The sequence below is a fragment of the Odocoileus virginianus genome, chromosome 6 (genome assembly GCF_023699985.2).
Source record: "Odocoileus virginianus isolate 20LAN1187 ecotype Illinois chromosome 6, Ovbor_1.2, whole genome shotgun sequence".
Lineage (NCBI taxonomy): Eukaryota > Metazoa > Chordata > Mammalia > Artiodactyla > Cervidae > Odocoileus > Odocoileus virginianus.
The window spans coordinates 17,928,966-17,941,921 of record NC_069679.1 but is presented as its reverse complement, the minus strand read 5'-3'; the positions used below and the strand labels follow the sequence as shown (position 1 = coordinate 17,941,921).

At 37.5% G+C, this 12,956-nt stretch overlaps 1 protein-coding gene across 1 annotated transcript; it reads left to right on the top strand.

Moving 5' to 3' along the window:
* Positions 1–8,225: 8,225 nt before the first annotated feature.
* On the top strand, positions 8,226–9,173 carry LOC110147370 (olfactory receptor 4F3/4F16/4F29). Its single transcript, XM_020908838.2, has one exon. It carries the CDS (start codon positions 8,235–8,237, stop codon positions 9,171–9,173), a length of 939 nt encoding a protein of 312 aa, XP_020764497.2. The 5' UTR covers positions 8,226–8,234.
* The last annotated feature ends 3,783 nt before the right edge of the window (positions 9,174–12,956 follow it).

The following is a 12,956-nucleotide window of genomic DNA, read 5'->3' as shown; positions in this document are numbered from 1 at the left end:
GCACACAAGCCTTCAAAGAATGAGCATAAATCTGTAGAAGAATATCAGGGAACATTCATCTTCTTTTCTAAGTATCTCGTGTTTTTCCTTATGTTGAAATTTTTATTTTTTTGGTATCATGTGCTTTTCTTTCTGGCCTGTGATTTATTATCAATCTGACTATCTGGTTGTACTATATAATGACTAGAAATGTTTCAGCCCTTTGTCACCTCCTGTTTCACCTGCCATTTTATTTCTCTGTCTTTTGATCCTAATAGTTAAAGTTCTTTTTGTTGATTTCAGGCTACTGAGCATTACTGGTATGTGTTACAACAGAGTGGCATGTAGAATCTCCGAAAACTTTGTCTTCTAGCCCCTAATGGGGCCCTTTTGTTCATTCATTCATTCTTTGACAACTCATCACATTTATTATATGATTCATTCCTTAGTGAACCCATTTGATATTTATAATGTGTGCCTATGATACACTGGCCCTAAACCACTTGTTTCCAAAGTAGAAAACATATGTCAACTGCTATCTCAATGTCTTTTATTTCTTCCCTTTATCATCCCACTCTCTTCACTGTCACAATATTTCTCTACTCCCTCCCTTATTTCTCAGTTTTCATGCTTTGTTCTTGATTCACTCTTCTTGATTCACTTTTTGGCTTCTCTGGCTCATAGCCAGTTGTCCTCTTATCTCCCAGATTGTTCTGCCCAAGTCATTGGCTCCTTTGCTTCCTTTCACACTGTCAGTGTAATGTTCTTCATGGTGGGATCTTTGCTTTATTTCCTTTATCTTGTTTTTTCCCTCTGTACTCATGCTTTCAGAGAACTTATTCACTCTTAAATATTAATTTTTTACTCTTACATGGGTTATGATACAATTATGTCTTGAATCTATACTTCTTTCCATATATCCTGTCCCATATTTCCACCTGGTATCTCACTACTATCTTAAACTCTAATTGCTTAATATAAACATGATAATCTATTTTCTCCACCTTTGTAAATTCCATGTCCAACTACCCTGTTTTAAAAAATGAATTCACAATTGTCCTACTCATGCACACACCTTGGTGTCACCTTTGACTTCCGTCCTTCATGTTCACATCAACTTTAATCAATCACTAGATTCTTTGGGTTTTTACTTCTCAATATTTCTCTCTTCTGTATCAATACTGTTGCAGATAAACTATGTAGTCCTCATCAGCAGTATGGCTTCCCAGATCTGCTTTATTTCCTCATTTTCTTAAGAGGATTCCCTGCTTCCATTGCTTCTTTCCTCCAACTGCCCTATCACAGTAATGGATAGAGTATCTTCCTTAATAACTAGCCTCATCATCAATTCCTTGCACACTCTCTGTCATTGACTTCCTGTAATTATTTAATGTCTTGAATATCTGAGATTAGTTCTCAATGTCAGGCAGAAACTAATCTGTACCAGTCTTTCTTCTCTTTTCTGAAACAATGTCTATGAAATAGACAGTCTACATGCTTCACCATTAACCCAGTGAATACCAAAGTTATGTATTTTTAATATTTTACTATTTGATTGAGATGACATTTTAGATCCCATGTTCATGTATTGTAATATTTACCATGTCTTAAAAGTACTTTGGACACCTCATGTGAAGAGTTGACTCATTGGGAAAGACCCTGATGCTGGGAGGGGTTGGGGGCAGGAGGAGAAGGGGACAACAGAGGATGAGATGGTTGGATGGCATCGCCAACTCAATGGACATGGGTTTGAGTAGACTCCGAGAGTTGGTGATGGACAGGGAGGACTGATATGCTGCAATTCATGGGGTCACAAAGAGTCGGACACGACTGAGCGACAGAACTGAACTGAAAAGTATACACAGTGTTATATTTGCTATGCTGTCTTTTCTAATCATTGGAATTACCTTTCCCCACTCTTCTCATATTTTAGAGGGTCTATTCCACTTCTGTGATCTACATCACACAATGCCTGATTTATATTTATATATGTGTTTGATAAAGATTGACTTTGTACAACATTGGTCTTTCATGAGACCTAGTGTATAGAAAATTGGAGAAGGAAATGGCAACCCACTCCAGTGTTCTTGCCCGGAGAATCCCAGGGACAGGGGAGCCTGGTGGGATGTTGTCTATGGGGTTGTGCAGAGTCAGACACAACTGAAGTGGCTTAGCAGCAGCAGCAGCAGTATATAGAAAGCAAATTCATTTTAAATTAACAAAATGAATAAGTGAGAAAATAAGAATGGGAATAGAACATCATTAAGACTTCAGTCTTGAATAACCATTTGACTTTATTATATTCCTAAACTGCCTCTTTTTTTTTCACTTGTACAGTCAAAGTGGAAGTCATAACTAAAGAATCTAATATGCCAAATGAAAAAGACAGTTTGGAGAAAATTATATTTTCCTTAGCAGCTGATATTGCACAGTTTGGCTTCCTTGTCTCAGCAGATCAATACATATTTGCTCCTGGATGGACCCAGCTGCTCTTGCTCTTTCTTCCTACTTGCCTCACTTTTAACCATAAAGACAAGAGAAATATCCACTGTTAGGGAAAACTTAACTTTTTAAATGTGAGAAATAGAAATTTATGGCTTTGGATTATTGGGATGGCAGTAGTGAAAGGGTCACAACCTGATGAGAGCACTAAGCTTCTTCCTGCAACCTTAGGCTCTCTGGTTAATACCTCCCTTGAGAAGTAAAAGTATTTGGGAAATATTCTTACTTGATTGGATGCAAATGTATGCATAAATAAGGTCTAGTTTAAATATGAATAATTTAGAATAATGAAGGATTCAGAATATCATGAATAATTATCTATACTTAATAGCCACTTAGGGCTTTCCAGGTGGCCCTAGTGGTAAAGAACCCACCTGTCAATGCAGGAGACATTTGGGTTCAATCCCTGGGTGGGGAAGATCCCCTGGAGGAGGGCATGGCAACCCATTCCAGTATTCTTACCTGGAGAATCCCATGGACAGAGGAGTCTGGAGTGCTACAGTCCATAGGATTGCAGAGTCAGAACCGACTGAAACAACTGATCACACACGCATATGTGCGAAGTTATGAGGTAGGTATGTTTACATCCATGTCATTTATTTCTCACAACAACCTACAAGGGAGGTATTATTATCTCAATGAGAAATAGTGAGAAATCTGATCTCAGATAAAGTAACTTTGTCATGCTCACACAGCAAATTTGCAACTGAGCTTCAGCTGAAATAGAAAAGACTATTGCCAAAGCCCAAGCTATTAACAATTCCACTATAATGCATGAAAGGAAATCTGTGAATTTTTGCATTTTTGGACTGAAGAAATTAAGAGATGAATGTTTGAAAATTATTTCTGGACCTTTGAATATGAACATATAGCCATGTGATAAATCCACCACATAGAAGAACCACACCTATGAAACTAACAATACTGTGACCCTAACAGCAGATGCTGCCCAGGCATAGAGCCCTCCTGGGATGGTAGAATATAAAGAAAAAATATATGGGGGAGAATTTAATGTGCTTGTTGTCTATTGTCCTGTGCACCTTTTTCTGCTTAGTATATGATAGACTCCTCAAGTCATAATAAGAGTTGAATTTTTTATTGTGAATTAAATGTATATATCATTGTGCAGTGTGAAGGCAACCTGCCATTCATTACCAAGTGTGGTTTTCACAGAAACTCTGTGAGCCTAACTGGGCAGGTAATGGAACCATCTGCCTTCCTTAATGGAGAAGGCACTGGCACCCCACTCCAGTACTCTTGCCTGGAAAATCCCATGGATGGAGGAGACTGGTGGGCTGCAATTCATCGGGTCGCTAAGAGTCGGACACGACTGAGTGACTTCACTTTCACTTTTCACTTTCATGCATTGGAGAAGGAAATGGCAACCCACTCCAGTGTTCTTGCCCAGAGAATCCCAGGGATGGGGGAGCCTGGTGGGCTGCCGTCTATGGGGTCGCACAGAGTCGGACACGACTGAAGTGACTTAGCAGCAGCAGCAGCAGCAGCCTTCCTTAAATGCTACCCAATGTTGCAAAGTCAGGAGCAGCCCTGAATCAGTGAATTAAAGATTAGAGGGTGATGTTCTTAACTGATCTGGGTTCTCAGAAATAGAGGCTATGTTATTTCACACTCTCTGAACCCTGATGTGTTCTCTCTGTTCTCCTCTTCTTCTTTTTTTTTTATTTTTGTTATTGTGCATATCTTTTCTAATTTCTCCTCTATCCAATCTTTAAGATATTTTACATATTTTAAATTCATTCTTTCTCTCTAATTTGTTTTTCTATGTACCCATAAACTTTTGGAAAACAGGTTGAGTGCTGGCTGTTGGTTTGGAGATGAATGCTAGCTAATCCCCAACGAGAAATATGTTGTAAAGCTATAGGTGCCTTCTCATTGGAAGTTTAATGGTCTTGTCTCTCTAAGTTTTTAAGTAAGAAACTTTCCCTTAAGTGTATTTAAACTACTAAAAAAGATGATGGGGAGAATCAAGGATAATAAAGATGGCATGACTTTAATAAGCCTTGGGTTATTAATGCCTATGTGCTCAGTTGTTCAATTGTGTCTGACTCTTTGTGACCCTATGCAGTTTTGCCTGCCAGACTTCTCTGTTCATGGGATTTCCCGGGCAAGAATACTAAAGTGGGTTGCCATTTCCTCTTCCAGGGGATCTTCCCAACCCAAGGATTTAACCTGGGTCTCCTGCATCTCCTGCATTGGCAGGCAGATTCTTTACTACTGAACCACCCATAACCTCTCAATTGAGAATGATCTTTTGACTTTCTATGTGTCTGGGTATATACCATGAACTATATACATGTGAATAATGGTGCTTGTTTGTGTGCTGAATCACTTCAGTCTTGTCCAACTCTTTGCAACTCTGTAGACTGTAGCATGCCATGCTCCTCTGTCCATGGGATTCTCCAGACAAGAATACTGGAGTGGGTCTCTATGCCCTCTTTCAGGGGATCTTCTCGACCCAGGAATAGAAACTCCTGCATTTGCAGGCAGACTCTACCCACTGAGCCACCTAGGTAGTCTGTGAATAATGGTAGTTAATATTAAAGAGCATTTTCATATTATGTAATTCAAGGTGTTTCCCAAACTTTGTATGTATCTTCCTTCTCTCTTTCAGTAATTCTTCTATAGCCAGATCAGTATTTATGCCCTTGGAGCAGCATACCCACCTGGTGTTGCTGACAGTAGGTATCTTCTATACTTGAATCTCTAGAACACATCTCCCTTGCCCCGCCCCCCCAGTCATCAAATATCTCACTATTCAATTGACATATTGTATTCTGCATCAGACAATATTTATTATGTTCACAGTTCTTAGTTTTTTTTCCAAGTGTTTTCTCAAGTATTTGATTTACAAGAGTTAGCAAAAGACTCACTATGAAGGTAAAAGCCAATAAAAGCTGTAATAATTAATTGGGATTTTAATGGACTTCCCTGGTGGTTCAGAGGGGAAAGCATCAGCCTACAATGAGGGAGACTGGGGTTCAACCCCTGGGTCGGGAAGATCCCCTGGAGAAGGAAATGGCAACCCACTCTGGTACTCTTGCCTGGAAAATCCCATGGACGGAGGAGCCTGGTAGGCTACAGTCCATGGGGTCACAAAGAGTTGGACATGACTGAGAGACTTCACTTTAATTATCCTTTGAGGATAATAAAATTTAGGAAGACCAAAAGAATAGCCTCCTTGGAAATATCATCTTAACTGTTTTACAGTTGTAATGACCAGTTACATAACCAGAAAAATATGAAGAACCGGAGCACAAACATAACAGGAATGAATAACCCCTTTCCTAAATATAATTTGTGATTGTACTAGTCAAATAATTTTTAACTTTTTTTAGGTAATATTTATTTATTATTAGGTAGATACATAATTTAATGTTAATAATGGATAGTGTATGAGTACCTCTGGTTAGTTTTGATTTTCACCAAGAAAAATTATTTTCTTTTTGTTAACTTGATGATTTTCTCTCAAGTCTGTCTTTCTAGAATAAGAGTCAAGAGACCTAGGTTTTGGTTTCCAGTTCTTCCAATTATGTGAACCTGGATGTGGCCTCATGTTTTTCATGTGAATGATAACCATCTTGGACAAAATGGCCCATACATAATTCCATGACAGCTTTTCATCCCATCACACTGAGAACATGTGCTTTTCATCACCAAAACCTTGCACCTTTCCAATAATTACTGACTCTCTCGCCTCCCCCATCCTGTGCCTCCACTCCCTTCCCCTATATGTCTGTCCCATCAGTCTCATCCCCTGGGGACTCCTCCAACCTGATGAGCAGCGCAAAGTGGTTGTTCCCTGCACCCTGCTCCAGGCCTCAGGTTTCTGGTAATGGAAAGTGTGCACCTTGAGACTATGGACCATTCGATTCGGATATGATAGTGTAGTCAATATATGTAGATGAGAATAGAAAGACATTCACGCCAGTGATGCTGACCCAGAATTGGAGTCAGACTATAGTGAGAGACTTGGTCAGTTGTGCAGTCTATGATGAATGAGGGCATCACTCAGATGGCCCTTTGAGTGAGAAGGTCTGGAGTTGTACCTCAAAAAACGAAAGATATCAGTATACCTGTTCTACTTCATTTCATTAAGTCCTAAAATAATTAACCTCTAGCAGGTGTTTTCAGAGACTGCTCTAATCTACAAGGAGTGATTGAGATGGGTGTCTGGATACAGAGAAACACAACACCATTGTCTGCTTACCCTCTCCCTCACATATAAATACTATATATATTAAAGAACTAACTCTCCAGTGTCACACTTTGTATATTATGATTTAATATCAAGAAGGAATCTCATCTGCCCTCCTATAATGGGACTTATTAGTGTTTGATATTCCTCATATTTTATAATCATAAATCAAAAATATAAAATACAAATTGCCTTGAAGATAAAATACCTGAATAGATTTCAAAGTAAAATTAAGCAGGATAATATCACCTGTTGAAATAGGTTATCATGCAGGTGATACTGAATACTTTAAAGCATAAGGGGGTATCAGTGAACATAAGAGATGACATTAAGACAAAGCTGAGACACCGATGAATTACTACTTAATATCTCAACTATTCCAAGTGCTGATTTCTATACCTTCACATGTATGAACAGAGAAATGCTTTCAGGATATTTTATATCATCTGTGGCTTCTTTAGATATATACCTTAGCAGAAACTGCAGAAATTCCCCCAAAACACATTTATTAGGTCTGGAGAAAGCCTTTCACACCTAGCTGCTATAGGCTCCATTATGAAAGCCTTATTGAGTTTTGAGTCCAGTTTAGGGATTTTGTAGTCATGAAAAATTATGTGGAAACTATAGGCACCCAGAATAGCCATGGACATAAAATGTGATTGAAACAGTGGTGGTTTTATTTCTTATTGAAGTCCACATACTTCCCCTGTTTTGCTATACTTGTGGGATCTCCACTTTTACATGCCACATTCTCTTTATTTAGTCTCAATCTACAGCTTATCCTGAGATAAGGATAAGAGACAGGAGACTATCAATTCATGTCTCATGTAACTTTCAATCCAGGTGACAATTGACCAATCAATCATGTTTTCCTGTCATGACTACTTTTTGTCAATGAATTGTGAGAAAAGTATATTATGAGAATATATGTAAAACCATGATGGAATATTTTGGAAATGAGGAATAGTCAATATCAGAAGTGAATTAAAAAAAATCTTTACTTATTGGCTGTGTCAGATCTTAGTTCCAGCATGTGGGATCTTTGATGCATGATGTGGGATCTTTTGTTGAGGTGCATGGACTCTATGCTGTGACTGCAGAGCGCTGGCTCAGTTGCTCCGAGGTATGTGGGATCTCATTTCCCCAAGCAGGGGTCAAACCCCTGTTCCCTGCATGGCAAGGTGTATTCCCAACCAGAGGACCACCAGGGAAGTCCCCAGAAGTGATTTAAACAGCTGGTGAAGTCATGGACACGTTGGAATCTTTTGTACTTGCCTACTGTGTTAATTTATGAACAGAATGTTGAAGTGAGAGTATTTGTGATGATAGGTTTGAAGTACATTGCAGCTCAAACATTGTGATGATACTATGTTGATTGTTGTCTTTTTGTTTGTATATTTGAGGAACTGGATAATTACATACTTTTCATTCATTATGAGAACATTGAAAAATTGGAAATTATCATCTACATAATCACAGTTTCCTCCTCATTTTCATAGTTATCAATATTTCAGCAGCAGTCCTGTTGGCTGGATCGATGGATGGAGGGAATCACTCGGTGGTGTCTGAGTTTGTGTTTCTGGGCCTCACTCACTCATGGGGGATCCAGCTGCTCGTCCTGGTCTTCTCCTCTGTGCTCTACGTAGCAAGCATGACTGGGAACATCCTCATTGTGTTTTCTGTGACCACCGATCCTCACTTACATTCCCCCATGTACTTCCTACTGGCCAACCTCTCCTTCATTGACTTGGGAGCCTGCTCTGTCACTTCTCCCAAGATGATCTGTGACCTTTTCAGAAAGCGTAAAGTCATTTCCTTTGGAGGCTGCATTGCTCAGATCTTCTTCATCCATGCCATTGGTGGGGTGGAGATGGTGCTGCTCATCGCCATGGCCTTTGACAGATATGTTGCCATATGTAAGCCTCTCCACTATCTGACCATCATGAGCCCGAGGATGTGCATTTTGTTTCTGGCTGCTGCTTGGGCCCTTGGTATGAGCCACTCACTGTTCCAACTAGCATTTATTGTTAATTTGCCCTTCTGCGGTCCTAATGTATTGGACAGCTTTTACTGTGATCTTCCTCGGCTCCTCAGACTGGCCTGTACAGATACTTACAGACTTCAGTTCATGGTCACTGTCAATAGTGGGTTTATCTGTGTTAGTTCCCTCTTTATACTCCTCATCTCCTATATCTTCATCCTGTTAACTGTTTGGAAACGCTCCTCAGGTGGTTTATCCAAGGCCCTCTCCACTTTGTCAGCTCACATCACTGTGGTTATTTTGTTCTTTGGTCCAACCATGTTTGTCTATACGTGGCCGCACCCCAGTTCCCAAATGGACAAGTTTCTTGCTCTTTCTGATGCTGTTCTCACTCCTTTTTTAAATCCAGTCATCTACACACTCAGGAATAAAGAGATGAAGTTAGCAATGAAGAGAGCTTTCAGACCATTTGTGATTTTTAGAAAGATTTCATAAATAATGTTAAAAGGATTTTATCCTGATCATTGTTACCTGTATCTGAAATTAACTTTTTCTAGTTCATTAGCTCATAAGTAGAGTGTTACCACACTCTGTTAGATTGCTTCTCTTCCCTAAAGAGAATAAACATTTAGACAAGTAAAGCCTTAATTCAAAATTTATGTCAATTTATTTTGTGAGATCACACACGTATGTTCTAATTATATCATCTAATTAATCATTTCTTTCTAGCTAGTTTCTTTACTTCTCTTTTCTTTCAAGATTTTAAACTGATAATTGTTTCAATTTGTCCATATATTTACCCATAATCTATGTCTTGAAGTAACCAAGATGCTAATTATTCCATTGATAATCTTCACATTTACCAAGAATGGGTCTTTTTCTCATTCCTTTGGTGAGTTGGAAAATACTCACATTTCATGCAAGTCCTTCAGGTTTATTATATCAATTATCTCTTTGTAATTTTGAGGATATAGATATCTTTTTCAGCAGGAAAATTTTCTGTTCAGATTCTCCATCAACAAGTTACCAAGTATCTGACTCCAGACTAAGGAAATGCCAGTCCGTCTGGCCTCATTGTCTTCTGCTTTCTGCCTCTTTCTCACTACTTTCTCTTAATCACCAATATTTTTTTATTGGTGACATAAACCCTGTTGGGAAGATTTTTGAAAGCCTAAACAAATGAAACTACTGGTTTCCTATTGTTCACATATATGTATATTTATGAACCAATTACTCATTCTTTTATCTGTCTCCTAAAAATATTCACTTCTTTTTATATATGGCATTGTATTTATTCTGTATCTGGAATTGTTTCTAAGAACACATTGAAGCACCCCAAGATGTATGGCCTGGAGGAGATATAATTAGAGAGACATATGAATCAAATATTTTCAATGCAAATTTATAGAACTTTTTGTAGTGCACTGTAAAAATCCAGCGTGAGTTTCCAGTGCTTGCCAAATGTCATAAGTCCAGTATAGCCTATTTTTTCCATTTGTGTGCTGTGTGCTAAGTCACTTAGTTGTGCCCAACTCTTTGTGACCCCATGGACTGTATAGCCTGCCAGGCTCCTCTGTCCATGGGATTCTCCAGGCAAGAATACTGGAGTGGATTGCCATGCCCTCCTCCAGGGGATCTTCCTGACCCAGGGTGACAGGTTCTTTACCACTAGAACCACATGGGAAGCCCCAGCATCCAGTCCAGATTCCTTCAAACCTACTCTGTACACAGGGACCCAAGTGATAGTCATAAATATCTAGTCTGCTCATATCATCCTCCTTGGAGGAAGATTTTAAATTTTCCTTGTCTTCTCATTCTCCTAGAAACAGTATCCCACTACTTATTTCAGCCTTATCCTGTATAAATCTACCCTCATTTTCTCTCAATGTATTTCCAGGTTTCACTTCCAGTGCCCACTCTGGCCTCAAGGGGAAGCACAAATTGTTCCCCCTTCAGGGATCTTTTGTCTTCCATTCTTAGTCAACATCTATTTATCATTTAGATTTTAGTTCCAGTTCCTTCTTCAGGAAATCTTTACTGACTTTGTTGCTTACATCAAATCCTTCTATTACAATATGACAGTGTAATTTTCATGTTTGCAATTTTGCATTTCTTTCTGTGGTTGTTTAACTAATATCTGCCTCTGCCTCTAGTATATAAAACCTCAAGATGGGGGAACTATCAGTCATTTGTTCTGGGCACACTCCTGGCAATGGGGTAGTCAATAAATATTAGGATAAGTAAATGAATTAATTTTATGCATCCTTTTGAATACTTTTAGTGTATTAAAATTTCTCTCTGTATGATGTTTTATTTCTTTGTGTGTGTGTTTTCTTTTAATAACTTTGAAGGTTTATACTGAGTTTTAATTACTCATTATATATAACATAGGTAATGCTGTGACTTCGTGTTACCTCAAAGATAGTACCCATTGACTCCTCACTGTGGGCTTTTGTGGCTCAGATTGTAAAGAATCTACCTGCAATGCCAGAGACCCAGGTTCAGTCAGGTTGGAAAGAAGGAAATGGAGAAGGAAATGGCTTCTCACTATAGTAGAAATTAGTATACATGCCTTTCATCTTTTACCCAACCCCCTATCCTTTTCCCCTTCATCACTCAATTTTATTTGATTTCTTAATTCTTAGTTCTTTTAATCATTACCTCTATACTTTAAAATAATAATTAATCACCCTTAAAGTAATTTTGAATCCCTCCTACTATGAAAGATAAAGAAATCAGAATATTTCAGTAGAAATATTTTTGTTTTTAATTTTTGTTACTAATTAATTATTCTTTTTAAAAATATATTTTCCAGTTTTATTACTATATAACTGACATGTAACTAATTACTCTTCATACTGTCATAGTTTGTGACATTTGTATTCTGTTCTTTAACCATATTCCCCAGGATTCCCAGGACTGTTTAATATTAAACTTCTTAATTTACTATTACCATATCTGTTCATTTTTTGAATAGTGAAGTTTAGTCTCTATTTTATTCAGTAAGGCCTCTTGAGAACTCTGTTTCCTAAGCTTTCTTTTTTTTTTTTTTTAAGTTTCTTTATTTTGTGCACACGAGGTTTGATAACCAGTTGGATTTGCCTTGATGTGACCCATGCAATATTTTTCCCCCCTGGTTTCTGATAAGCCGTTTAGTCTGTAAATTCAATGTTTCTTTTGCTTTGGAGAAGTGTTCTTTTGCTTTATTTTAAATAATTTCTATAATAAACATTATGAACTCTTTAAGAAACACTAATTTTTAATTTATTGGATATTATTTTAATCTATATTTTCTTTAATTCTTTTAAACTCTATTCTTCTTTTTAGAATATTTAAGCTCCCACTTTTTTCTTCTGTTAGTGATTGTTTCTTTCACACTTTCATTTTGTTATTTACTTTTTGAAATTTCCAGTTTATTTTTCATCACTTCATATTTTCTGTCATTTATTTAATTTGACTCATATTTTCTAAATGTCATTTAAAAAAGAAGATATCTTTACATTTTCATTGAAAATTTGCTTATAATTTTCACTAGTTCATGGCATAACCTTCTATTATGTGTTTGCTGTATATCTTATGTCATTTTACCTTTTCTTTCTTATTGAAGTATATTCACACAGGTCATCATTATTTTATAATAGAATCATTATGCTATGAAATATAATTTTTATCATCATTAATCCATTAATATACTAGATATTTGAAAGGATATCATGAAGGAGGAGGTGGGATGATTGTAATATATGATAGAAGGCAATTGAGTTTTGGAATGTTGTTTTCAAAATACCTCTCATTTGTTAGTATGACTCAAGCCTGGGCTGCTGGTCTAACTACTGATTCAGAGTGGTCATATTTGTTAAAATTTATCATATATCTTATGATTTGTCTGTTTCTTCTCATTATATAATGGCAATTGTCAATGTCTGGATGCTTTCCCCCACTTCTTGCCATGCTATACACATGGCCTAACTATTTTGAAGGTGCTGTATCTGTATCTTTCTCTTTAAGTTCCATTACCCCATCACTTTCTAATGTGAGGGTTCACACATTCTGATACTGCTGTTCAAAGTGATGATCACTGGTTTTCTTCTCAACATAGCTACCTCTTTTTGAGACTACTGAACTTTCTGACTGATTCAAGATCTTTAGAGGCATGCATTTTCTTTTGGTGTTCATTCTTGTCCTATTTCAATTTTTATGGCATGTGGTTTTACTTTACACGTCATGCCTTGGAATTGTAGGTAGATTTCCTGGTTTTTGTAAGAATGGAGTTCACAT

Bases quoted from the DNA above. Each gene is read 5' to 3' on its own strand.
- LOC110147370 (XM_020908838.2), top strand. From the start codon at position 8,235: ATGGATGGAGGGAATCACTCGGTGGTGTCTGAGTTTGTGTTTCTGGGC.